Source organism: Mytilus galloprovincialis, chromosome 4, assembly GCF_965363235.1.
Source record: "Mytilus galloprovincialis chromosome 4, xbMytGall1.hap1.1, whole genome shotgun sequence".
Taxonomy (NCBI): Eukaryota; Metazoa; Mollusca; class Bivalvia; order Mytilida; family Mytilidae; genus Mytilus; species Mytilus galloprovincialis.
Window position 1 is genome coordinate 6,072,214 of NC_134841.1, and position 27,762 is coordinate 6,099,975.

Sequence of the window (27,762 nt, forward strand, 5' to 3'; positions counted from 1 at the left end):
AACAAAAAATAAATTTCGATACATAAGATGATGAAAATAAAATTATCTAACTGATAAAAAAATATACAACATATACAAGTTTCACCAACTATTTTGCGTTAGAATGACAGGAACAGAAAATTACTGTTCCTATTCCGTAATCGACCTTAATTTTACTATCGCCGTAAAAGTGGGAGATTTAAAATAGACAGAACTTTGTTTACTATGTCATGTAGTGTTGAGATAATTGATTTCAAGAGACCAGAAGGCAACAGAAAGAATCTTTATGTAAACAGCATACCTGGCAGTTCAGCAGAAGATGTTCAGGTAATATTAATACCAGCTTAAATTATTACGCAGACAACGACTTGTACACGATCTGATACGAATACGAATACGAAAGTTTTATTTTGATTCGGTTCACATATACCAATACAAACATAAGCTCTTTAGAGCATTTTACCGAATATGAATCTATATATACTAATGTTACAATCATAAGTATACACTTGTAAGTTGAAATTTGTATCCTCTGCCGTCACATGCATGTGTAATACATTACTTAAACTATTATCCTACTTACTATTTTCGCGAGAAAAACATTAAACATGCTAGACTAACCTTCTTGAATAGACAATTGTATGTAAAATCTCAAGTCATAAGTATTTACTTTCTAGAGCAATTAAATTACTGTTTATTTTTTTTTTTTTAATTATAATGTTATTTAACTGTTTTAATATCGAATTATTATTATTTATTGACTGTGTATTTCATGTCAATTTGACCAGAGATATGTCTCTGATTTGACAAATGTTTATGTTATTTAATTCTAAAATAAAATCGGTCATCACTATAATCAATACCATTTATAATCATGTTAATCATGTAAAAACATTACAATTTATACATGTTAACAAAATGCATGTTAAATATATTATAATTATTATAATATATTTAACATGCATTTTGTTGACATGTATAAATTGTAATGTTTTAATATTAAATATACAACCATTTATTAATTAGAGATAGTCAGACATGATAGAGGTATAAGTTAGTAAATTTTCGATTTGTGTTTGTGAGCAAGGATTGAATGGTATATTTAAATATTCAATTCCTTGTTACAACAAGTATTGAAAGTCGGCATATAGATGAGCACTTAAACACAGTGAGTATAACTATAAAATCAGAGTGTAAGAATACTGTCCACTTTGTGAACTTATGAAGCTCGGTCAAAACCAGAATCTGATATAAGTTATTTTCTTTTTATTCTATTTCTATTTCACATTTTTGTATACTCTGTATGACTTTTAGAGTAAGAGTTATCGTAAATTTAAACAAATATTTGCATATTACTCATATTTTGTTTTTATCATTTCTGTGTACTGATGCCCTATACATTACACTATAAGAAAGATAACTCAATTCCTTCTCACATACTGAATATGTCAATGTATGTTTCGTTTATATATGTCCGTTTTTTCTGACAACTTGAAAATCATAATAGATATATACAGATAGATGGTTTTAGCAGCGAAACAGATCAGCAAGACAAGTTCTACAAAACACCATGTCTGATATCAACATCTTACATTTGTCTTATGAGGTTATTGTCTTTGAATGACAATTGATACTACTTTTGTTAATACTTTTCCTTTTATCTTACAAAAAAAAACTTTTATGAATAAGGTCACACTTCAAATTGTTTTTGTTTGCCCAACCCTACCCAAAGGTAGAGGCAAGTGGGTAGGTAGGTAGACATATTTTTTTCGGCAAACAAAAATTCATGTGTCCGAGGGCTTTTTACTGTAGCAATCGGATAGAATGACTTGTATATGTTAGCGGCAATAAGTAAAATTAGGCATTAAGCTTAAATCCTAGGCAATAAGCTAACGCCTAGGCAGTAAGTCTATTGCCTGAATGATGTTAGGCATTAGTCTTAAATCCTAGGATTTAAGCTAAAATCCTGAAAAATGTGTGCAGGCATTAAGCTTAATGCCTAAAATATAAATGCAAGTAAATAAAAGACATTTATTCATTTAAATAACAATATATTTGTAAAATAATAACATTATGAGAACTGGGGCCTGTTTATCGAAACTGTCCTAAGATGGGTCCTATAAGATATTCTTAGGACAGCCTGAAATTATGATAAAGTTAGGACCGACTTACGACATGTCTGAGCATGCACATCGAAGCTATCTTACGTATTGACGTAAAAGAAAATAGCAAATGAAAAAAAATGAAATATTGTATCAAATTTAAACAACAACTTTAATTTAAAAAACCGATTTAAAATTATTAGAAAATAAATATTCATTTTAAATTATAATTATACATGTAAACTCTATGAAACTAAACTTAAGTAAAAAAAATATAACTACGTTTTATATTAGAATTGAACAAACTAATTGCAAGTAGTAAAAATTAAACTTATAATCAGTAAAATCATTATATGCTTTGAGGGAGCTGAAATCGAAGTGTCACGGTTTCATACTTAAAAGTTCAAAGGCAAATCTCGTGCATCTTTCATATAAATACTCCACAAGAGACCGGAAATAAAATCACGAATGAGATATGTTATTTATATTAAAATAATAGTTTAAAAATATGAAAACTTGAAATTTGCGTTTAAATCATTTTGTTATCACAAGTTGTGGAACTGTTTGTTAATAAAGAAAATTTACTTATTCAAAAAAAAAAAAAATTGGAAAATGGTGTGAGCAAAAAATCATATTTTAATTTTCTCTACCTGTGACCAGTTAAAATCAGCTCGACTAGTGAAGTGTAAAAAAATTTCAAATAAATATTTTTTTTTATATACTATTTTAACTCTGACAGATTTTGGCACATTTTAATCGAAACTATAGAAAAATGGAATATTGTTAGTACATATAAAATAGAAAATGATGAATACTTTTAGCTAAAGATGAATTGGATGGGGGTTCCGTGTATTCACACTATTTGTACAACTCTCCTTACTGATGCTATATTTTGGAATTTCCGTGACCTAAATGGTTCGCGAAAATTAATATTTTTATATATAGTATAGTAACAATCTCCCTCCTTGTTTAATTGGATAATAACAATCCCTTTTTAAAATCTTTTTAATATTTTGTAATATCACAAAAACATGAAAAAAGTATGTGTAAATTCTGTTTTTTAACTGCTAAAATTTCGAAATAAACTTACTAAATTTGAAGATCTGTCTAATGAATGTATATTTATACATGTAATATGAGAAAAAAATTAAGAAACGACTTTATATCAAGAATAAATCACAAAATATGCATAAAATCAAGATTTCACTCATTGCCTAAAATTATGTTCGGCAATAGGATGAATAATCATCATCAGATTTCAGGAAATAAGCTTAATGCCTGAAAATTTCAGGCAATAACTTAATGCCTAGGCGTTAGCTTATTGCCTAGGATTTAAGCTTAATGCCTAATTTCACTTATTGCCGCTAACATATATATGTGCTGATCTTTAAAAAAAACAAATCCAGCGAACAATGAGTTTTTTTTCAATGACATGTAGGCTTGGTATGGTGTCCAATTCTTGATTTGTTTTACTAGAAAATAACTTTTTGAAAAAAATGGTCAACCTGATAAAGAAAACCACAATTAACACGAAAAATCAAGTGTAGGAACCCATTTTCAACAACGGTGACTATAGAAATCAACTTACAAAAAAAAAATAAATAAGAAACAATGATTATTTTTTTTCAGGAATATCTGTACTCCGTATTTTCTTTATACGGACTGATACATGGAATACAAATATATCCGTACTCTACATCCAACCAGTCTGAAAAAGTAGCGGGATACTATGGTTTTGTGACATTTTATTCTGTTATAGCAGCACATTCTGCTAAGGAAAGTCTATCCAACAAGATAACGATTTCAGGCACAGAATGCAAGGTATTTTTCCCGTATTCATAATCATGATAATGCTGAATTAGTGTAGATCAGAGACATGTATGATATTAAGCAGATACATCACAGTTTAGGAGGGCGTATTTACAAAACATAACATTCGGTACACGGTACAATTCTTTAACTGCTAGATAGATATATATATAATTGCATGATGTATACATGTGCCGAGCATGTAGTAAATTGCGTTATATTTAGAATGTAGGTATATGCTGTTGGAAGGACTTTGTATTTCTGATATCTTGTTTAAGCAACTATTTATTGGTTTGAATATTGATTTTGTTATCAACAACAAAAATATCAAACTAAATATTATTTGAATATACATGCATGCTTGTACACAGCTATGTACATTCATGGCTCACAGTCAGTCGATACCTGTACCTTGACATTGCACAAGGACGTGTTTTCTCTGACTGTTACTGACGACTTTACATTGAATCCATTGGAAGTGAGATGAGTTCTATTTGTAATCTTCGTCTTAGATGCATGTTTTTTATTAGTTGTTATTGGCTTTGAAGTAGCTTTAAGCAACTGCGAGTACTCTCAGATCTGTACTAACGACTTAGTGGTATCTTGGTAGCGTGTTCGCCTCGAGTGCGAGAGGTCGTGGGTTCGAAATACGGCCGGGTAAACAAAGACTTTAAAATTGGTAATTGCAACTTCTCCGTGAAGCACGCGTCTTAGAGGAGTCAGGCAAATACTGGTCGGCTCGGAATCAGAATAATGTGACCGGATAAGGTAACTTGTCTTCTTGAGGACTGTTGCCTTGTAAACTGGCACTTTGAAATCTGGCTGAGCGTTTCAATCTAGTAATAATCAGGGTTGATATTCATAATTACATTAACGTGTTCTAGTCTTCAATATGCATATCGGTTTGTATAACTGGCAGCCAGCCATCTTCATCAGATCTGTACATGGTATAAAAAAGAAGATGTGGTATGTATGCCAATGAGACAACTATCCACAAAAGACGAAAATGACACAGACATTAACAACTATAGGTCACCGTACGGTCTTCAACAATGAGCAAAGCCCATACCGCATAGTCAGCTATAAAATGGTGTCTTTTTTTGTTGTGGGCATGTGTTAATACTCTGCCACGCCAGGCTTGTATTGTTGTTAAATGGCTTTCTGTTTTGTATCGATCTGAAGAGGTTAGCCTAAATTCCAGAAACACGTGGTATCATAATTATGCGCACAGATGCCGTAGCATTGTTTTTTTTTCACTAGGTACGCCCGTCACCATAGTTTTGAAAATCCAACAATTTAAAACCTTTCGGGATCATATAAACCAAGAGGACCTACATATAAGAGTCAAGGGTACTGAAACCTTAGAACAAAATGTTGAATGTAAGTCATACCAGTACCAAGTAAATATTGGCTTTAATGAACGGATGACACTCACAGAAATATGTTATACGGGACGTAGTCGAAAAATAGGAAACGTTAACAATGTACGAAACAAAACAAAAATCGGCAAGGTTCTCATCCTCATCGTGTCAGAGGAATCATTATTAAGCTGGAGTCACACATTCACGATTTTTACTGCCGTCCTTGACAGGACCTTTTCCGATTTAAATTTGTCAAAAGTCTGATCAAGATCCTGTGAATCGTGGATAAAATTCAAACTTTTATTTAGATTTGTCAAAAAAATAATTTAATCACGACAACAATCAGATACTGTTCAGGAAGCGTCGATATTCAACCGTTTCCAAGCGAATTTATCCCGATAATTGCGTTCTCAATCCGCTTCTAATCCGATTTTTATCTTTCGACTGATAAAATTCGACCGAGTCTGTCACGACTGCGTCCTGATTTTACCGAGTGTAATCCGATAGAGATCAGACAGTGACAGACAGTGAACCGACGCTGTTGGAAGTTGTTGGGACTCTGACGTGGGTAGATCTGGATGCAATCTGAATTCAATCGGCAGAATCATTCCCGTTCAACAGGACACCATCCAGAATACAGAGAACATTGTTAGGTTTTTAATCCGATACAGCAGAATCTGTCACGACATAGGTACGATTGTAATCCGACTAGACAAAATTTGATGTATTCACCCGAATTGTAAGGGACGCAGCTAAGTGTCGGGGTGCTTTGCCGAACTATTTGGACCCTTGCCGACCCGTAGGAATCTGTTGCGAACTTAATCGACTGCGTTCAGACTATGATAGGACATTCCAGAAAATTGAGGATAGTAATCCGACTTTTTCACTTTTCGTGTCGTATCGCTGTCTGATCTCAAACGGGAGCAATAATCGGCAATGTGTGAACCCTGCATTAAAAGGAAACTTATTTCTAAGAAATACTCCCTTATACCGCAGGCCACGATCGCACTACGATGTGTAAAAAAACCCCGAAAATTTGGACGATCGTAGTGCGGTCGTGCAGAGGTCTTCATGATCGTGATGAGCCTGGCCAACTTTGAACATGTTCAAAACAATCGTAGTGCGGTCATGGCGAAATCAGGTCGTAGTAGAAGCATAGTGAGAGCGCAGTAAGGTCGCGGTAAGATCGCAAAGGTCTCTGTACCATCGTAGCGACATCGTAGCGAAAGCGCGATTCTAGTCGGGGAGACTGCGATACGATCTCACAGCGACTTTACTACGACCTCACTACGACCATCACGTTCTTACCGCGACACAAACACGCTTCCACTACGTCTACGACTATACCTCGTTTATACAACGCTGTTCAAGACCATAGTACGGTTTAAGTACGCCCATGCCCATGGCGTCCTCATCACGCTGTTCTTACGACCCGACTACGTTCATACTACGATCATCATGCTCATTGTCATTGTAATATGAAATTTATAAAAGCTCTCCAGCTTGTACATGTCTGCATGTAATATGAACCTCTTTTCCTTTATCTCTAACGTCTCAATCATTCTTGACACACCTGTGTCATCCCTGATATCGTCCACTAAAGCATCGTTATTTGATCTTGATGAATCAGTAATAAGTTGTGATTCAGGTTGGATTGTCGGTCCGACATATATCTTCTGGATCGTGATTCGTTACTATCAGATCTCACTCTGCCTCTACCTCTAACCTTACCTTTACGTAGGTTTTGGTTGCATGACTGCGTTGTTTCCGAGAAACTCTACGTATCAATGAGAAATAGAAGAATGATACAGTTTTTATATGGAACATGATGTTCACGTTATTGCCGGGAGCGTAGTAAGATCGCGGTATGAACGCGGTATGATCGTAGTATGGTGTTAAGAGCGTGGTATAAATTCATAGGCGGATCCAGGGGGGCCCGGGTCCCCCTTTCGTGGGAAAAATTTGGTTAATTATATAGGGAATCACTGCAGCATGACTGGAGCGGGTCCCCCTTAGGTCAGTCAGCCCCCCCCCCCTTTTTTTAGGAAAAGTTCTGGATCCGCCACTGATAATCGTTGTAGAAGCGTGGTAAGATAGTGTTGCAATAGGATAAATCGTGGTATGGTCTCAGTGAGGACGTGATGAGCGTAGAAGGATCGTGATAATCGTAGTGAGGTCGCAGAATAAGCATGTTGAGAACGTGGTATAATCGTAGCGGGATCATTGTAGCAACGTGATTGAAACGAAAATTTTCATTTTCATGCCGCTCATACTGCGAGCTCACCACGATCTTAATTTATTGTAGATCACGTCGAGCGTGTTGCGATCGTGATCTAGTGGGACTGGGGCTTATATTTAACTATATTTATCAATATTAAATTCACACTGAGTTTTGAATTAATTTATCTAAGCACCATAATCAGAGGTTTAGAATAACATAAAAACTGAATTTCATAGACGAAAATAAACATAGACGATAATCTTATAAAAACACAGAATATTAAGAAATTAACCAGCTTGATATATTGTAGATAGCTTATGCCAAAAGGAAGAAAGATACACAAACTGTAACTACACTGCACTTTGCTAAATGTCAAGAGTTGGCAAATTACTACTTAGGCTTCAATGGCTGGTCCACAACTATTAAGCTGGCAAGTATAATGAGTTATTCCTTTTTTTTTTTTATTTTTTATTGATCTTTTTGGTGTTCAAGCTACAGTGCATACATACATACATACATTTTTACAATATATAAGTGATTGACATATGGCATAGTCATACTATTGATATTTTACGAATAAGACATAGTAAAAACAAATACAAGTAAATGATGTGAATCGGTATATGATACAAGTAAAAGATACTTTGGAATACATTAAATATACATGATCATATCGAGAATAAAATTTAATTAATAACTTCCATAAATTTCCCCCATCTGTCGACAAATGACTCGTGCTTGTCTTTAGCAAGATATAAATATTCTAATATCTCCAGACGTCTTTTCAAAAATTTGAGAAAAGCTTGCACAGATATAAACAATCTGTCTAATTGTGTGTACTTTACATAATGAATGTTATATTTTGCCTGTAAAATACAATAGTTTAACACTAAGTTATCAGAATTCAATATACCAAAAATGACACTGTCTTTATTTAAAAAAAATTTTACTCCAAAAACTAAATGCCACCAATTAGAAAATTCTCTCCAAAATCGTTTTATTTCTATACATTCAAAAAATTTATGCTCTATAGTTTCTATTTCTTTACAACTGGCACACTCATTAGTTAAAGAAAGTTTATATTTTTCAAGGAGATAATTATGTAAGACTATTCTGTGTAACACTTTATATTGAAAAGCTTGTAGTTTGCTTTCAATAGTACATTTAAAAGCTAGTGAATAAATAATGTTCCACTTTTCGTCACTAATTTCTATATTAAAACTTTCTTCCCACCTTTGTTGTGAAATAGGAGAAACACTTACCCGATCGATAAAAAGTGAATATACATCTTTAGTATATAATTTGCTAATAGGCATTTTTTTATTCTCATGCTCAAAAACGAATCCAAAAGAGTTGCTCTTAGGTGACATGTGTTGTTGTAATAACAAATCTTTCCAGTCACGTGGTATAGCAAGTTTAATAGAAAGAATGTCTACAAAAGTAACATTCAAATTATATTTTTGTCGAGCCTGCAACTTTTGTTGCAGAAAGCTCGACATAGGGATAGTGATCCGGCGGCGGCGGCGGCGGCGGCGGCGGCGTTAGCTCACTTCTTAAAAGCTATATATTTTAGAAGGTGGAAGACCTGGATGCTTCATATTTTGTATATAGATGACTGATGTTACGAAGTTTCCGTCAGTCACATGTCCATTGTCCTTGACCTCATTTTCATGGTTCAGTGACCACTTGAAAAAAAAGTTCAGATTTTTTGTAATGTTAAATTCTCTCTTACTGTAAGTAATAGGATAACTATATTTAGTATGTGCGTACCTTGCAAGGTCCTCATGCCCGTCAGACAGTTTTCACTTGACCTCGACCTCATTTCATGGATCAGTGAACAAGGTTAAGTTTTGGTGGTCAAGTCCATATCTCAGATACTATAAGCAATAGGGCTAGTATATTCGGTGTATGGAAGGACTGTAAGGTGTACATGTCCAGCTGGCAGGTGTCATCTGACCTTGACCTCATTTTCATGGTTCAGTGGTTATAGTTAAATTTTTGTGTTTTGGTCTGTTTTTCTCATACCATATGCAATAGGTCTACTATATTTGTTGTATGGAATGATTGTTAAGTGTACATGTCTAGCGGGCAGATGTCATGTGACCTTGACCTCATTTTCATGGTTCAGTGGTCAAAGTTAAGTTTTTGAGTTTTGGTCTTTTTATCTAATGCTATATGCCATAGGTCAACTATATTTGGTGTATGGAAATATTTTATGATCTTTATGTCAGTCGAGCAGGTTTTATTTAACCGTGACCTCATTTTCACGGTTCATTGCACAGTGTTAAGTTTTTGTGTTTTGGTCTATTTTTCTTAAACTATAAGTAATGTGTCAACTATATATTGTGTATAGAAGCATTGTTAGCTGTACCTGTCTGCCTGGCATGGTTCATCTGACCTGGACCTCTTTTTCAAGGTTCATTGGTCTTTGTTTAGTTATCTTGGTTAATGTTAAGTTTATGTGACAGTTGTAATAAAGCTTAGCTTTATACTTAGGACTATCAACATAATATCAATGATTAGTATAGAAGGCGAGACATTTCAGCGTGTGCACTCTTGTTTGTTAATAGCGTCATGAGACAAAAATTCGCCTTTATCATCTACAATATCATTAATGAACCTTATGCCTTTCGTGTACCAAGATCTGTAAAAAATACTCGTTCTGTTAACCTTGATAAACGGATTGAACCAAATAAATTCTTTTCTAACATGAAATGCATTTAACGGGATGAAAATACCCTTGAAACGTTTCCAAGCAGATAGCACTTCTATATAAAAAAGAGGTGCTTTTAAATTTAAAAACTCAAATTCACATCTGCTCATAAATAAGTCCTCTAAATCAAAAAGGGAGAAGAATGCTTTGGAAACATGTTTCCATTTAGAGTCATGTTCTGACAAAAATCGTTTTACCCACATGATACGAAAGGATAACAGCTGTACTTCAAAATTTGGTGCTTTCAGTCCCCCCTCGCTAGGAGACTTTTGAATAACTTCCGATTTAACTTTCGGAGTACTATCATTCCATAAAAAGTTATTAATGTCCCTTTGTATTTTAATTACATAAGATCTTGGTACATGTGTAGATGAAATGACATAAATAAGCTTCGATATTGCAAGTGATTTAAGAATTACGATTTTACCGATCAAGGAAAGGTTTCTGATCCTCCACATTTTAATAATTGATTCCATTTTTTCTATGCATGTATCTAAGTTAGAACAAACCATTTCATCAAAAGCGTTAAATTTTAAACCTAAGGTTTTAAAACCATCTGTCCATTTAATAGGAAGGGAACCTTCTTTGTTAAATTTATTTCTTCCAATCCATGTTGCTTCGGTTTTCGAAAAATTGACTTTTAACCCTGAACACTTCTCAAAATCATTAAAGGAATCTAATAAAATTTGCGCAGAAAATACATCTTTCAAAAAACAAGTGGTATCATCAGCCAACTGTGAAATTTTTATTTCAGTATCCCCAATTTTTATACCTGATATATGGTTGTTCTTACGAATATTTATTGCCAGCAGTTCAACGGCCAAAATAAATAAAAAAGGAGACAAAGGACACCCTTGTCGAACACCTCTCTCAATTTTGAACGGACTAGAACTAAATCCATTATTAACGACAAGACTAGATATATTTGAGTATAAAGTTAAGACCCATTTCCGGAACTTGCTACCAAAATTAAAACAAGCCAATGCTTTTTGAATAAATTTCCATTCTAGCGTATCAAACGCCTTTTCGAAATCGACTAGTAATATAAGCCCTGGATAATTTTTTAAAGTAGTAAACAATATAATATCAGCAATTAGTCGTAGATTTTCACCAATATATCTACCAGCCACATATCCTGTCTGATCCGGATCTATAAGTTTCGGAAGAAATAATTTCATTCTTTCCGCAATAACTTTGGCTAATAATTTGTAATCAAAATTTAAGAGAGAAAGAGGTCGCGCGAAATGAGTTATTCCTCTTCAACTTGTATTAGAACAAACTGTTAGTGACGTATAAAAATAACATAGAGTTTTCGTATTCTAAAAGAGTACAGTAACGAGTGTTTTACTTTCTAAGAAATCAAATGATGAAAGTTTATAGTACGTTAAGAAACATAGACAGCCCTTAACTTACTGATATAATTTAATGTATTCACATCTGTTTTACGGTCAAATTACAGTAAATGAATTATATCACATATTTTGGCTTTCAACTTTGTCTTTGGCTCCTTATCATTTACTTGAAATAGACAAGTTAATGCATTTATATCTTTTATTTTCTGAAATATTGCTGACTAAATTCTTACAAAAATAGTGATCATACATTTGTATGTAAATCACATAAAATCGACGTTAATTTTCTTGAATGTTCAATTTAAAGTGATGTTCGAGTGCAACTCGTCGGAAAGTCCGATATACTAACAATTTCTGCAAAAGTGTAAATTTGCTTATATCAATGTGGTAGCCATCAACGGATATGCCATTCGATGAACCAAGTCAGAAAAATGGCAGTTGGTATCTTATAGTTCGTTTCTATGAGTTGCATTGCCGTTTTTTTTTTTGTTGCACTTCAGTGTTTATGTTGTTTCGCTGTTTTCCTCTTATAGTTGATGTGTTTCCCTCAGTAACCCGGATATGTTTTCTCTCAATCGATTGATGAATTTCGAACAGCGGTTTACTGCTGTCGCCTTTATTTATACAAGTAAACCAAAATTATAAAAAGTTTATAAATGCTTAATCACTTCATCTGATGAACTTTCTGCTGAAAAATGTGTAGAACTACTGCTCCACGATGAAGAGTTCATATTGTTAATTGCTTCTTTGGGACTTTTTATAATTTCTATATATGTGTACGGATGTTATTAAAGAGGTACGAAAGATACCAAAGGGACAGTCAAACTCATAAATCTAAAACAAACTGACAACGTCATGGCTAAAAACGAAAAAGACAAACAAACAACAGCACAAATGACACAACATAGCAAACTATCGAATAAACAACACGAACCCCACCAAAAAACTAGGGGTGATCTCAGGGATAATCTATGATATGTATATAATATAAACTAGAGAATCTTAGTCCAATCATACAGATGAATTTGACATTTAATGCCCCTTTAAGTCGACACAAGCTCGAAGATTTAAAAAAAATATGTAAATAAACATATCGATACCAGGCTTAAAAGTTTCTATTTGTATCCATTTTATGTTTATATCGAGATAAATGACCGTCAGCAGTCTTCGGAGGTCACCTCAGTGGTTAGGTAGATGGCGTCTAGACTTAAAAAAAAAAGAAAAAGCTGATACATTTCATCAAGAACTTGCACCGTAAATTGTTTATTTCTGATTTTTTTACAAATTGGATATACGTTTTAGTATGTTATATAATTTTCAAATAGGAGATTTTAAGTCCAATCTGTGAACATGCATTTGACTGCTAATGCCCCTTTAAGAAACTGTCAATATTATCCCTCGTTCCGAAACAGATCACCACATTATAAACATCTGAATATAGCCAAACATAGCAATGTTGGACAAATTTGGGAAATTATGAGTTGATATATAAAAAAATTGTTCAAGGAGGACATAGTTACTAGAAGCCAAGCAAAATTTATATAAAAGTAAGCTATGCATTGACATTTGATGATCGACTTGGTTGACATTTAAAAAAAAATAGTACTTAAGATGTTTACTGATATGTCACTTTTATAAATTTAATGTTTGTAAAAGTGTGAATTATATTTGTCACAACTTTTTGGAACTTTAGGTCCTCAATGCTTTTCAACTTTACATTTGTTTGGCTTCCAATTATTTTGATCTGAGTGTCACTCATGAGTCTTATGTAGACGAAACGCACGCCTGACGTATCGAATTATAATCCTGTTACCTTTGATAAATATAAATGTTCCTTTTGTCGTACACAAAATTCCAACACCCATTCCCTCGTTGGGACTTTTGCCGAATGCAACCTAACACCATGAACACAGCCATTTGTAGTATAGAACAGCTTACTTTTCCCAGCATCTGAGCTCAATGGCGGTTTTCATGGTGGTCATCCATTTCCGTTAAGAAACAAAATTTATAACTCATTTATGTTGCTCAATCATAAGTTTTCCACGTAGGGTTTGCTGTTTGTCTATTTGCCCTATTACTTTGGTCAGCACATTACCTGTCCTCAATTTATATTCATAATTATTATTTTTCAAACACTTCACTACATGTACGATAATGGCTTGTTCAGAAAATAAATGAATCTAACTAAGTAATTTTAGCCATTCAGGCCATAAGTTTTACAATTTGCATGTGCAGAAAATTTGTAGCAGACGACTCCGTTATAGACTTAAGGAAATAGTCTGAACCGGAAACGACAGAATGATAGTTTACAATTGTGTTAGACACTATATAGTTAAAGTACAAACAATGTGTACAATGCATTGTTAGTTGATAACATAATATCTTCTACTCTTAACCACTTCAGGCAAAATCTGTTCGTTTGATTTGGCCCACACGTATGATGTTTAAGTGCCAAATATCTACCCTAATCCTTCTGAATTTTGCAGACAAATAATTTTTATTCCAGATCTGATTGTATGCGTGTATTGCAATCATTGCTACTTCTAAAACATAGTTGTCATTATTTTCAACTTCTCGGTTTTCGCTCATTCAATATTAATATAAGATCTATCCCAAACAATAATGTGTCCATAGTACACGGATGCCCCACTCACACTATCATTTTCTATGTTCCGTGGACCGTGAAATTGGGGTCAAAACTTTTTTTTTTCAAAAAATTTGTAATTAAAATTAGAAAGATCATATCATAGGGAACATGTGTACTAAGTTTCAAGTTGATGTAACTTTAACTTTATCAAAAACTACCTTGACCAAAAACTTTAACCTGAACTTTGCACTATCATTTTCTATGTTCAGTGGACCATGAAATTGAGGTCAAAACTATGTGGCATTAAAATTAGAAAGGGTATATCATGGGGAACATGTGTACTAAGTTTCAAGTTGATTGGACTTCAAGTTCATCAAAAACTACCTTGACCAAAAACTTTAACCTGTAGCGAACAGACGCACGGACGGACGAACAGACGGACGGAGGCACAGACCAGAAAACATAATGCCCCTCTACTATCGTAGGTGGGGCACTAAAATGGCATTCAAAACATTTCAAAATTAAGATGAATGGTAAAGTTAACAATTAAATACAAATGATTGACCATATAATATTTCTGAAATTTAGTTTCTATAATGTTGAGTATTGAGTTAAGGCATATCTCATTTCTCTGCAAAATCTACGAATGAATTTAAGATTTAGGTTTTTCCTTTTTCATGTGTTATATAAGTCGTGTAGAAAACATCTTAATAAAAGCTGAACCAATTTTTAAGACTCTAGAGTGTGGTGTTACAGCAAAACGGTTCAACTAATACATTAACTAAAAATAATTGATATGGAATCCTTACGCAAGACAACAACATCTTCAGAAATAACAAGATATAAAAAAGAATCAACACAAGAGCACTTACATTTATTGAAAACTATTTTAGTGTCCATGTTTAGCTTAAAGACTAGAATACCAATCATCAACATTCAAAAGAATTCAAAGCAAATAACATCATTAACAACAGAGAACAACATATAACCTTGTGCAATGAAAAAATGAAGTGTCAACAACAGAAAGGATACACATGAGAAAAGAACTAGGGTAGAGTGAGATATTTCATAACAAATTAAAACGTTAAATACAATTAACATTTTTGGACAGATGAAACCATTGTACAAAACCTTACAACAATGTCGTATAAGGAATATGTTCATAAATAAGTTAAATAATATCGATAATTTTGTCGTGTCGCATATTGAAAAATGTAGCATATAGATATTGTAATCCGGCTTCGGCAATGACTTTAGACTTTTTGTTTGGTCCCTAACGTTTTGCTACTTCTTCCTTTATTTTTTTTTTTATTTGAGTGTCACCGATGATTTTTTTTTGTAGACAAAACGCACGTCGTCCGTCGTAGAACGTCTCTTTGAATACTAGTAATGAATGTGTATCATAATATCGTGGAAGTATTGGAAATACTGGATCAATGTTAATAGTAGTTGACGGGTAGCGGATTATCTAATAAAACGATAAGTATGACACAGTCTGAACGTTGGGATAATCGACCAATGTGACTTTCAACAATGACAAGTGCGTAAATGTAGAATATCTAATAAAGGCACAATATGGACGAGTAAAACAATGGGCAATCTGACGGTTCCCAATGAAACTTTACTGGCAGCTGTTATCATAACTATGTAACAATTAGTAAAGGCATACCATGCACCTGGAATACAGGAGCATATTCCTGTTCACACTGAAACTTTACTGACAATAGATGTCTCATTCGAAAATATAGGAATGAGATCAAGGTAAATTGAACCATGCCATAGTAGACCATTAAAATGGAAACATTGCAGCAGTCAGAGACGAGGAATACATATTCAATAACATTGTCCACAATGAACGAAAGTAGATATCGTACATATCTAAATGTAACGTAGCATGGGTTGGGAATACAGGAACAATGAAACTTCACTGATAGTAGATAATGAACGTATTTAACAATTAGAAATAATATAAAAATGTAGTATGAACAGATACAGAGACTGCAACTATCCACAATGACACTGTATTGCCATCCGATATAATTCGTACCCATCGAACATTATTGTGGCATATCATTATATACTACAAGCACAACGATGATTCACCTGCTATCTTTCATCAGAATATTTATCATAATTTGATGTCTGTCGTCGATATATATCATCATGTGATACCTGTAGTCAATTATTTTTACATCGTATTTTCTATCAACAATTTTGTCTGAGTATGTTTTTAGTTTCTAAAAAAAATAACACAGAACTTTGTAACTTAGATAGAGGGTATTATCCTGGTAGATAGACTGCCTTTGAACAATAGTATTGATTGCAACATTAATAAACCAAAGCGGATATTCCTCTTGCCTTCGAGTCCAGGAGCCAATACAGATAAACTCGAATCGAAATCTATATATTGACCACTACAGAAATAAAAGTTTGATAACCCCAATTATCAACTTGCTTAAAATCAAGCGTGATTGCTCTTCTTTAGCAAACCAATGACGAAATATCAGATATGATGAGGAGTAAAAACACCAAATATTGTTGAAAAAATCCTATCATCTTTTAAGCTCTTTTTGAGAGGGGAATCCAGAGCACCGAAGAAACAAAATATTATATTGTATGGATAGATGAAATACCCTTTTTACTTTACGCTGCCTGAATTAAAAGGGACATTGATACCTATCCGAAGATAATTCAAATATTTTGACAACAAAGGTTAGGGTTTTAGAATAAGACAAAAAAATTTCTTCATTTTACTAAAACATATGTTTAAGATAAAATTACGGCTGAAATATAAATTAAAGCCACATGTGGAGCAGAATCTGCTTACCCTTCCGGAGCACCTGAGATCACACCTAGTTTTTGGTGGGGTTCGTGTTGTTTATTCTTTAGTTTTCTATGTTGTGTCATGTGTACTATTGTTTTTCTGTTTTTCTGTTTGTCTTTTTCATTTTAAACCATGGTGTTGTCAGTTTGTTTTAGATTTATGAGTTTGACTGTCCCTTTTGTATCTTTCGTCCCTCTTTTAAAATGATGACAATGATCGGTATCAATGTCAAAGCATAGACGGGGAGATCATGGACAATAGGAGCATCGAAGATTGAATTTGAATAGTCAAGGATACTAATCAATATAATAGTTGATCGTGGGACGGCATGGATGGAGGATTAAATTGCAACATTAAGTTTAATTGTAGCACAACATGGACAAGTGATTACGAAACTTTATATTGAACAATCTTTAGATATAAGTTATACTAAATGGACCTGAGATACAGGAGCAACCCAAACAATACCTTTCTACAAACCTGTACCAATTCAGAAATATCACTTTTGTTTTCTTCGTACTATTGGTTGATAACAAATATTCAGTTTTTATGCACTTCTTTAAATTTGCATTTGAGTTAATTAATTATGCTTTTTTACATTGACGGTAAAATTATCTGACGTATACAATAATGTTTGCATCGATAAGAAAACCGGAACAATCAAACAGCTATATTCTTCCTCAGTCATAATAACCTTCCATCATTACCGAACTTAACAAAGAAATAACACGACAGGTGCCATATACGGTGCAGGAAATGCTTACCCTTCCGGGGCTGATTTCACTCCCGGTTTTTAGTGGAGTTCGTGTTGTTTCTTATTCATTATTTATAACTGTTGATGTAAATGTCGTTTGGTTTTGTGAGTCTTTGTTTACTCCTTGGTTTTGATTGTTATTGTCTATAAATGCGATTACTTGAACAAAAATAAAGGAGCACTGAAACATATACAATGCCAGTGCGTGGAACTGAATATCGTAACAATATACTAGTTTGGTATTAGTTTAAATATATTTATTTATAGTGGATTGGGAAACAACTTAAATTAATCCCTTCCCACTTTGTAGGTGCGAGCGCTGCCTTGTAGTGGCACTAGCCTGCTCTTTTTTTTAAATCTACAAGGGTGTCTGTAACGTGCAAGAGATACGGTTCTCTCTTAACACGGGTCAGCCATTAATCGTTCCCTTCCGCCGGACTATCATCGTTTCCCCAAGACCATACACGCAAATGGTGTCAAGAGAGAGCCGACAATTCAGACCCTGAATCAAACCAGGAACTTTTGTGTTAGTAGTCCGACGCACTAACCACTATAGCACGTTTGGTATTACACTAATATTGCATCAAAAATATACCGGAGTAATGAAACAGAATAACTGATTACCAAACGTTATCGGACATAATCTTTTTCATTATAATAAACGAGTTCGTCATCCAAATTTAGATTACTGATACGTGTAGCATCTGACAAAAGAAAATATATTTATTTACAATAAAAGAACAGATATAATATCCGAATACCAACATTAAACATTACTTGTACACACGCATACTCCAATTTCTTATGACAAAATGAATTTAGCTGTGTTCGGAATGTTTGTCTTGCGTAAATTTGCATCAAACATACTCCGAGTCATAAATTTGAAAGTAAAAGTTACAATTATAAAAACACTTATAGCCGCGTTAAATTTCATTTTGAGACAAAAGTCGATGCTTTGTACAAGTACATTTGGTTGACTGTATTGAATTTATCATTAGCTTACGCATATATAAGATAAGACTAAAAACATATTACAAATTTGTTGGAACTGATATAGTTTTGCTGGTAATTGAATTTTATAAACATTGGTTTATAGATTATTAAATTATCTATGTTTTATGCGCTATTAATGCAATTTTGAAGGATGATAAGCAGAAAATTAATTGAGAACTACACCATTTTAGATTTCAGTGAAGATGAAATAGCGTATCAGTCCTATTAATTTGTTGTTTTGAAACATCTGAAAACAACTAATTGATTTATAAGCTCGAATGCATTTTTTAATTTATTTTAATGACTTGAATGTAAGCCGTTAGGTTTTAAATTTTAATTTTTGTCTGCAATTAGGGTATAGGTAGTTGTTTTGTAGATCTATAGCAGTTACTTATTCTTTAATCGTCTTTTGATTGAGTGGTCAGTTACTTTATATCCATAATTCCTCTATATAAAAAATACAGCATTTTGAAATATGTTGTTCTTAATGCGGTAATTTCCCCGTATATGTGCATTTTTAGCTGCATTTTCCAATTTTTTACTTTTTAGGGTTCGGTTTTGATATACCCAGACCCTCCCCCTGATAAAAAAACATTTAAAAACTTCACATTAATTACTTTTTCGAGTGATTATTTATGTTGTACTGCACGATCCAGTAATCTAGCTGAAGTCAGATACAACGTTAAACGCCATGAGATTAACAACGTCTCAATATTTCTGTGCAAGACTTAATTGTCCGTCTGGATTATGAAATGTAACACTCTAACTAGATGATTTACGAGGTTTGATTGCAATTGCAAGATTTGTTTTTTCTCCACTTTGTATAAGTCAGTCCCTTAGATAGGAGAATAATAGACCATAATGTTCTCTCTTGTAGAAAATGGCTGTTAAACTGATGAACTTTTAAAAATAATCGTCTGTGACCTCCACACTCCTTTTTATAAAGCGTTTGCAATTTTCTTTCTTTTTTTTTTTTTTTTTTGATTAAAATTATATCAAAGAAAGAAAAAAAAACGCACATTAGAAAAAAAAAGAAGATATGTTAGAGGTTACATTGTGAGATAACAGCGGATTCATAAAGAACGCCTCTTTTTTGAAGATGTTTAATATTCATAGATATTGTGATTTGTTTATTTACTGGTTCCCATATATGATATCATAGAGACAAACTGTTGAAATTTACCACTTAAAATGCAGTTCGATTGCAGTCTTATTATATTCTCTCTCAAGAAGACCCAAAGTAAGGGAAGGGATAGAACTGAATTTTAGTGTAGGTTTAAACTCTTAGAAGTTTGCAAATATAGAAGTGTATGTGATCTTTCCATTCCATCATACATTTTTTTGCAAAACTTCATATAGTAAAAGTGGCATAGTTTTAAGCGTTAAAGGAAATCCTATAGAGAATTGCATTATTAGCTTGTCTTTATTAACAAGTGCAACATAGAGGTATGAAACGACCAAACCACATCAAACAGACACGCTATGTCTGTACATGTAAAAATGTCTTCGCATTCATAGTACATAGCTTCATTTACGGCATGATTTTAACATTATTCCTGAAATGCATTGATATTTTAACTTTACATGCTTTAATTATAGAATTAACTTTTCAGTTAAAGAAATAATTAAAGAAAATATTTAGCCTGAAGGATTCAAACATCGTAAACATGGGCAGATATCTTTATATGCAAGATATGAATCGAGAAAATCCCTATGTATCATGCTCTTTTTAGGCAGAAACCATTTGATTTTCGGGGGGGGATGTTTGTTTAACCGTCAGCTGCCACTATATGTAATTCTAAAATTAAAATTTTTGTCCAGAAAGAAAATCCATAGCCCCCCGCCCCCCAGAAATTCCAATGGTTGCTGCCTAAATGGAGCATGATACATAGGGGATTTTGTCGATTCATATCTTGTATATAAAGATATTCAAAGCATCTTATGAAATCTTATTCTTCATCACCACATGTCCACTGTTTGAATTTATATATGATAAAGTAGTCGTGTAAATATAGAACTTAATTTACATTATATAGCACTTTAATCAGATAGTGATTTCAAAAACAAAGTTAATCTAATCTTTCTTAGATTTTATGTTTTTTTGATTAAGAGGAGCACGACAGAAAGATAAATATAATGCTTATGATAAAAATACTTTTCATGATAAAATAACACTGATGATAATGATGATACAGGATAAGATAAGAAAAAAACATTTTAGTTAAAACGATGACGAATCCGTGATCGGAGCCCATTCTTAGTATGAATGCAGTTCGTTCTTAGAATGAGGTACAATAGTATAATACCAAAATTCAAAATAAAGCCCTTCATCAATGGCAAAACAAAAAGCTCAAACAAACGGAAAACCAATGTCTTAGTCTTGACTTGGCACTGGCATTTTCCGGTGTAGAAAATGCTGAATTTAACCCGATTTTATAGGTAGCTAAATCTCTCTCTCTCTGGTATAACAGTCGCTTTAGATTCCATTATATTATATAATGGTAGCTTACTGTGATTATGGTTGAAGCGCATTCCTATTATCCTTGTAGATTATGCTTAGTAGGACTGTCACTCATTCTTAGTATGGCTATAGCCCTTGCTTAGTATGTTTGTAGCTTATTCGTGGAATGAATGTAGCTTATCAATAAGTATGGTTGTAGTTCATGTTTAGTATGATTGTACCTCATTCTTAGGATAGAATTTGTTCTTAGTAGGATTTTTGCTCATTCTCAATATGATTTTAGCTCATTCTTAGTAGAACTGTAGCTAATTCATAGTGTGATTGTGGATGAATATAGATTATGCTAAGTAAGAATGCTGCTAATTTTTAGTATGATTATAGCTAATTCTTAGTTGTTTTGTGATTGTAGCTCTTTCTTAGAATGGTTGTAGATCATTTTTAGAATGTTTGAAGCTTATATTCAGTACCATTGGTATCATTATAGCTCAATCTTAGTTTGATTGAAGATCATTAGTACCACCGTTGTAGCTCATTCCAAGAACGATTGAAACTTATTCTTGGTACAATTGTAACTCATTCTTAGTTTGGTTGTAGTTCATCATTAGTATAATTGTAGCTTATTTTTAGTAGGACTGTAGCTCTTTTATAGTATCATTGTAAAACATTTATAGTATCAGTGTAGCACATTCTTAGTACGCTTGAAGATTAATCTTTTGATGTTTGAATACTCATCGTTATTATGATTATATCTTCTTCTTAGTTTGCTTATAGCTTATTATTAGTTTGCTTTTAGCTTATTATTAGTTTGCTTTTAGCTTATTAATGGTTTGCTTATAGCTTATTATTAGTTTGCTTATGGCTTATTATTTTTGCTTATAGCTTATTATCGGTTTACTTATAGCTTATTATTAGTTTTCTTTTAGCTTATTATTTGTTTGCTTTTAGCTTATTATATGTTTGCTTATAGCTTATTATTAGTATACTTATAGCTTATAATTGGTTTGCTTATAGCTTATTATTTACTTATAGCTTATTATTAGTTTACTTATAGCTTATTATTAGTTTGCTTATAGCTTATTATTAGTTTGCTTATAGCTTATTATTAGTTTGCTTTTAGCTTATTATTGGTTTGCTTATAGCTTATTATTAGTTTGCTTATAGCTTATTATTTTTGCTTATAGCTTATTATTGGTTTACTTATAGCTTATTATTAGTTTGCTTATAGCTTATTATTAGTATACTTATAGCTTATAATTGGTTTGCTTATAGCTTATTATTAGTTTGCTTATAGCTTATTATTGGTTTGCTAACAGCTTATTATTAGTATACTTATAGCTTATAATTGGTTTGCTTATAGCTTATTATTTACTTATAGCTTATTATTAGTTTACTTATAGCTTATTATTAGTTTGCTTATAGCTTATTATTGGTTTGCTTATAGCTTATTGTTAGTATACTTATAGCTTATAATTGGTTTGCTTATAGCTCATTATTAGTTTGCTTATAGCTTATTATTTTTGCTTATAGCTTATAATTAGTTTGCTTATAGCTTATTATTAATTTGCTTATATAAATCAAAGCATTGTAAATTGAATAGGGCATATTTGGCTAATTGGTACTTTACCATTAATACGTGTTATTCAAACGAATGATTCTGTATTATAGGCGTTGAAAGTCTAGGACGGCAACATTTAAACTGATCAACATTGTGCTTACAAATTTTAGTTTTTGTGTTTTCAACTTAAGAGTTTAGATATACATGGTTTTACATATTATTATAAGATATACATTTGTTTTACATATTAGTATAAGATAAACATGGTTTTACATAAAGGTAGCATTTAAGTTCACTTTCGCAAATCTTTGTTGAAATGATATTGAAAAAAGTTAGACAACAAAAATATCGAACTCCGTTTAAAATTCAACACGGAAAGGAATCAAATGGCAAAATCAAAAGCTCAAACACATCAAACAAATGGATAACAACTATCATATTCCTAACTTGGTACATGCATTTTCCTGTGTAAAAAATGGTGGATTAAACTGGTATTATAGCTGGCTAACCCTCTCACTTGCATGACGGTATAATAAAATTTCATTATATTGACAACGATGTGTGAACAAAACAAACAGACATAATAGGTAAAAAAATTCTAAATAGTGGTATAGCAGTGAACATTGTGTTATAATCTTAATCACTATGAAATCAAACAAACATGTCAATTACATTCAAGAGAGGGACGAAAGGTACCAGAGGGACAGTCAAACTCATAAATCGAAAATAAACTGACAACGGCTGGCTAAAAATGGAAGAAGACAAACAGACAAACAATAGAACACATAAAACAACATAGAAAACTAAAGAACAAACAACGCGAACCCTACCAAAAATAAGGGGTGATCTCAGGTGCCCCGGAAGGGTAAGCAGACCCTGCTCCACATGTGGCACCCGTTGTGTTGCTTATGTTATCAACTCTCTTTCTCTCATTTTTTATTTTGGCTTCAATAAGGCCATATATTTGTGCTTGGACAATTTTAACTCTAATTCACATCTGTCTTCATATTATAGACATCGAAAGTGGACAGCTTAACACTTCCTCCCCTAAACCACCTGCTTATAGTTCTGCAAATGATTGTTAGGTCCCCCATTGTCGTATATATAACCTATCCACCCTATTTATTTATATCTAAATTTAATACTTGGTGGTCTCGTCAAGTTTTATATTAATAAGCCCAAAGAAGAAGCCTTTCAAAATAAGTATTATGGTAACACATTAAGTGTGTCTATCTGACTCATAATGTAAAAACGGTAAATATACTCTTAGCTAATAATATAGAATTTACTATCCACTTATATATAATACAGTTAACAGAAGACAACGAGGAAGACAGTAGCGGTAATGATCTTCGTAAAGTTCGATATGTTTGTGTGACAAGAATTGACATCACTGGTCACCACCTTAATTCTGAAGGAATGGGAGCATGGGAAGAAACATATATAGTACAAGGTATACAATAATTCTAGTTTTAACCAGGGGCATTGCTTAACCAACTGAAAAATCTTTAAAACAATGGTTAATTAGTCTTTTGTAGAAATATGGATACTTAAACGTTAAAGCTCATCACTTGGCAAGTTTGACTGATAAACATGATAAATCCAAACAACAATTTTCAGTCAGACCTTCCTGTGAAGGTATGATCTACTAGCATATAGACAATATTAGCCTTATAATTATTCGTTTCAATATTTCAGTATGATAAGCATAATCATATTTAAAATGCAATAGTTTAGGACGAGGAAGAGCCAAATCATGCTTTATTTATAACCAATCATTTCTTATAGGTATCATTCAGATGCATGATTTTTGTCGAGCCTTCGACTTTAGTCGAAAAAGCGAGACATAGCGATCCTACATTCCGTCGGCGTCGGCGTCGTCGTCGTCGTCGGCGGCGTCCACAAATATTCACTCTGTGGTTAAAGTTTTTGAAATTTTAATAACTTTCTTAAACTATCCTTGAATTGTACGAAACTTGGACAGAAGCTTGTTTATGTTCATAAGATAGTATCCAGAAGTAAATTTTGTAAAAATAAAATTCCATTGTTTCCGTATTTTACTTATAAATGGACTTAGTTTTTCTGCCAGGAAACATTACATTCACTCTGTGGTTAAAGTTTTTAAAATTTTAATAACTTTCTTAAACTATCCTGGAATTGTAAGAAACTTGGTCAGAAGCTTGTTTATGATCAGAAGATAGTATCCAGAAGTAAATTTTGTAAAAATAAAATTCCATTTTTCCCGTATTTTACTTATAAATGGACTTAGTTTTTCTTCCAGTTAACATTACATACAGTCTGCAGTAAAAGTATTTAAAACATTTTTAAGATTCTTAAACTAGCCTGGATTTTTACCAAACTTGGACAGAAGCTTCTGACAATCAAAAGATAGTATCGAGAGGAATAATTTTATTGATTTTTTTCATCATTTTTGATGAGTGTGTGATTAACAGCAAAAGTAGGCGAGACACTGGGTTCCGCGGAACCCTTACAAATTTTTTATTTGTCTAGTGTAATGGACAGATTTTGTAACACCATTCTGCATTGCTACTAGTATTTGAAACAACTGTACTCCGCTTCTGGCCTACTTGTTCCTTCATTTGTATGAGCATATTCCATACAGAGTTTTTCAAAAAAGTGTTAACAAAAACTATCACTTCTTTATCAACACAGAGAATATTTTCTCATTGAACAACTCAATGATTGCCGATTATGTTTATCGTATTCATCCTTTTCATAGGTGTACATGTCCAACTGGCAGGTGTCATCGGACTTTGAACTCACTTTCATGGTTCAATGGTCAGGGATAAGGTTTTGAGTTTTGATCTTTTTTTAATACAATATACTCTCGGTTCATTACTCAGTGTTAAGCTTTTGTGTTTTGGTCTGTTTTTCTTAAACTATAAGCAATAGGTCAACTATATTTGTTGTAAGGAAGGATAGTAAGCTATATATGTCTTTCTGTCAGGTATCATCAGACCTTGATCTCATTTTGGTGGTTCATTGGTCAATTTTAAGTTTTTATTGTTAATGTTGTTTCTGAGTTACTACAAGCAATAGGTCAACTATATTTAATGCATAGATTGATTGTAAGTTGTGCATGTCTACCTGGCATGATTCATTTGACCTTGACCTCATTGTTATGGTTCATTGGTCAATGTTTAGATTTCTTGGTTAAGTCTGTTAGAAACTATAAGCAATATGATAACTATATTTATTGTATTGAATGATTATAAGGTGTACATGTATTTTTCATTTGGTTTATCTGGCCTTGATCATAGTACCTTTGAAAACTTGACCTCATTTTCTTGAATCATGTTAAGTTTATCTGATAGTTGAAGTAAAGCTTGATATTTAGGACTATCAACATAAAATCAATGATTAGTAAAGAAGGCGAGACATTTCAGCGTGTGCGCTCTTGTTCAATGTACCGGTTGTTTATATCGGTGATGGCCTTTATTTTTCATTGCCATGAAACAATTTGTACTTCCTCTTCTAAATTTCACATAAAGCCTTTGTAAGGTTAGATAATTAACATGTAGCGATGGTTTATGAATTTTATAATTATTTATGGTTATAATATTGGAATCATCTACCAATTTGCTATTATGTGAAGCCATATCATCGACTACAAATATTGAAATTCGATTGGCGTCACTCCACTGATGGAGCAAAACTGCTAAGACTTTAAGAGCCTATGTTTGAAATAACTCAAAGTTTGTCACGTGTTGGTTCTTACTAGTAGTGTTTTTTGGACAGTTTCTTGTGTTTTATTATTATTGTTGCCATAGTGTTATCTAACATTTCTAGGTTTTTCTGACTGATTCATGGTGTTTTCTTTCTTTTATACATAAGCTTGCAGATTACACGCACCTGCTGGTGAAAAAGTAATAATCAGTGCAACGATTTACTTAAAAGATATTCATTCGAGTAGTGTACTTTGTAATAATCAAATTCTTGATAGCATGTATTGTTCGATAGATTAATGATTAAGTATTTGATCAAGTACTTCCATACATCTATATTTTTATTTTATTTAGCCAAGTATTTAGATTTGAGATAAACGAATAATTATATATTATTTATATGACTTATGTTATCTACAGTTGTAATACGCATAATTTCAGACCCTACAAGCAAAGCCAAGGCTATTTGTAAAAGTAAGAAGCTAGCATATCAGAGATCACTAGAAAATGCATTTTCGAAAGTAATTCTTATTGTATTGCCTAACGGTAAAGTTACAGTGGAAGTTGATACCACTCAAGCAGATCCTGTAATTCTAACCGAAAAACAGTTGGATGACAGCAATCTTTTAAAGGTAAGATAAAAAGGTTACATGTACCTCTAGAGTCTGCCAAGCTTTGTGTTACGGAGGGACATTCATTTTAAATGCTAGATATATGAATTTAACAAAGAATAAAAAGGTGGGGTGGGTATAAATCTTGCTTGCACCGAAATTTTAAACTCCAAAATGTCTGATGACATCAACAAACAGGCCTGTAAGCTTATGACATCGTGGCATTGGAGATTTATGTGACATGGTTATGTTATCAATAACAATCTAAAAAACATTAAAAAAAACTTTTCAGATTGAAAAAAACGAATTCTACTTAACTATGTATTTTTCAGGTAAATGAACTAGACCAACTCCCAGATGAAGATGACGCAGATTTAAAGCAAGAAGTGGATGATGATGTTGATGCAGTTAACCTCCATATCTTACATGAGTTAGAGGAAATGTAGTGAGTGGAAAAAAATCACAATTGAGACATAAATGATCTCAGAGAAGTGATGTTCAGCATCGTTTCAGAGAATGGAAGTTCAATGTTCATATAATCGAAGTTCCGTGTTCCTGAGAATTTAAATACAGTTTGAAATGAGATGGTAGAGGACAGGTTTTTTACCATTGAAATATGTTGTTACATATTGGTATATTTTTAGGATTATATGTTTCGTAGAAAATTAACTCAAGCTCTATTCATGGGCGAGTTAATTTATAATCTTTTGAAAAATGCATGTTACTTGCACAATAAAGTGTGTATTTTTGTTTA

At 32.7% G+C, this 27,762-nt stretch overlaps 1 protein-coding gene across 1 annotated transcript; it reads left to right on the forward strand.

Annotated features, from left to right (window-relative positions):
- Positions 1 to 154: 154 nt before the first annotated feature.
- Positions 155 to 27,762, forward strand: LOC143071213 (RAD52 motif-containing protein 1-like). Its single transcript, XM_076245380.1, has 6 exons — positions 155 to 306; positions 3,711 to 3,902; positions 7,783 to 7,902; positions 24,023 to 24,164; positions 26,839 to 27,029; positions 27,341 to 27,762. The coding sequence occupies exons 1-6, from the start codon at positions 205 to 207 to the stop codon at positions 27,452 to 27,454; spliced, it is 861 nt and encodes a 286-aa protein (XP_076101495.1). The 5' UTR covers positions 155 to 204; the 3' UTR covers positions 27,455 to 27,762.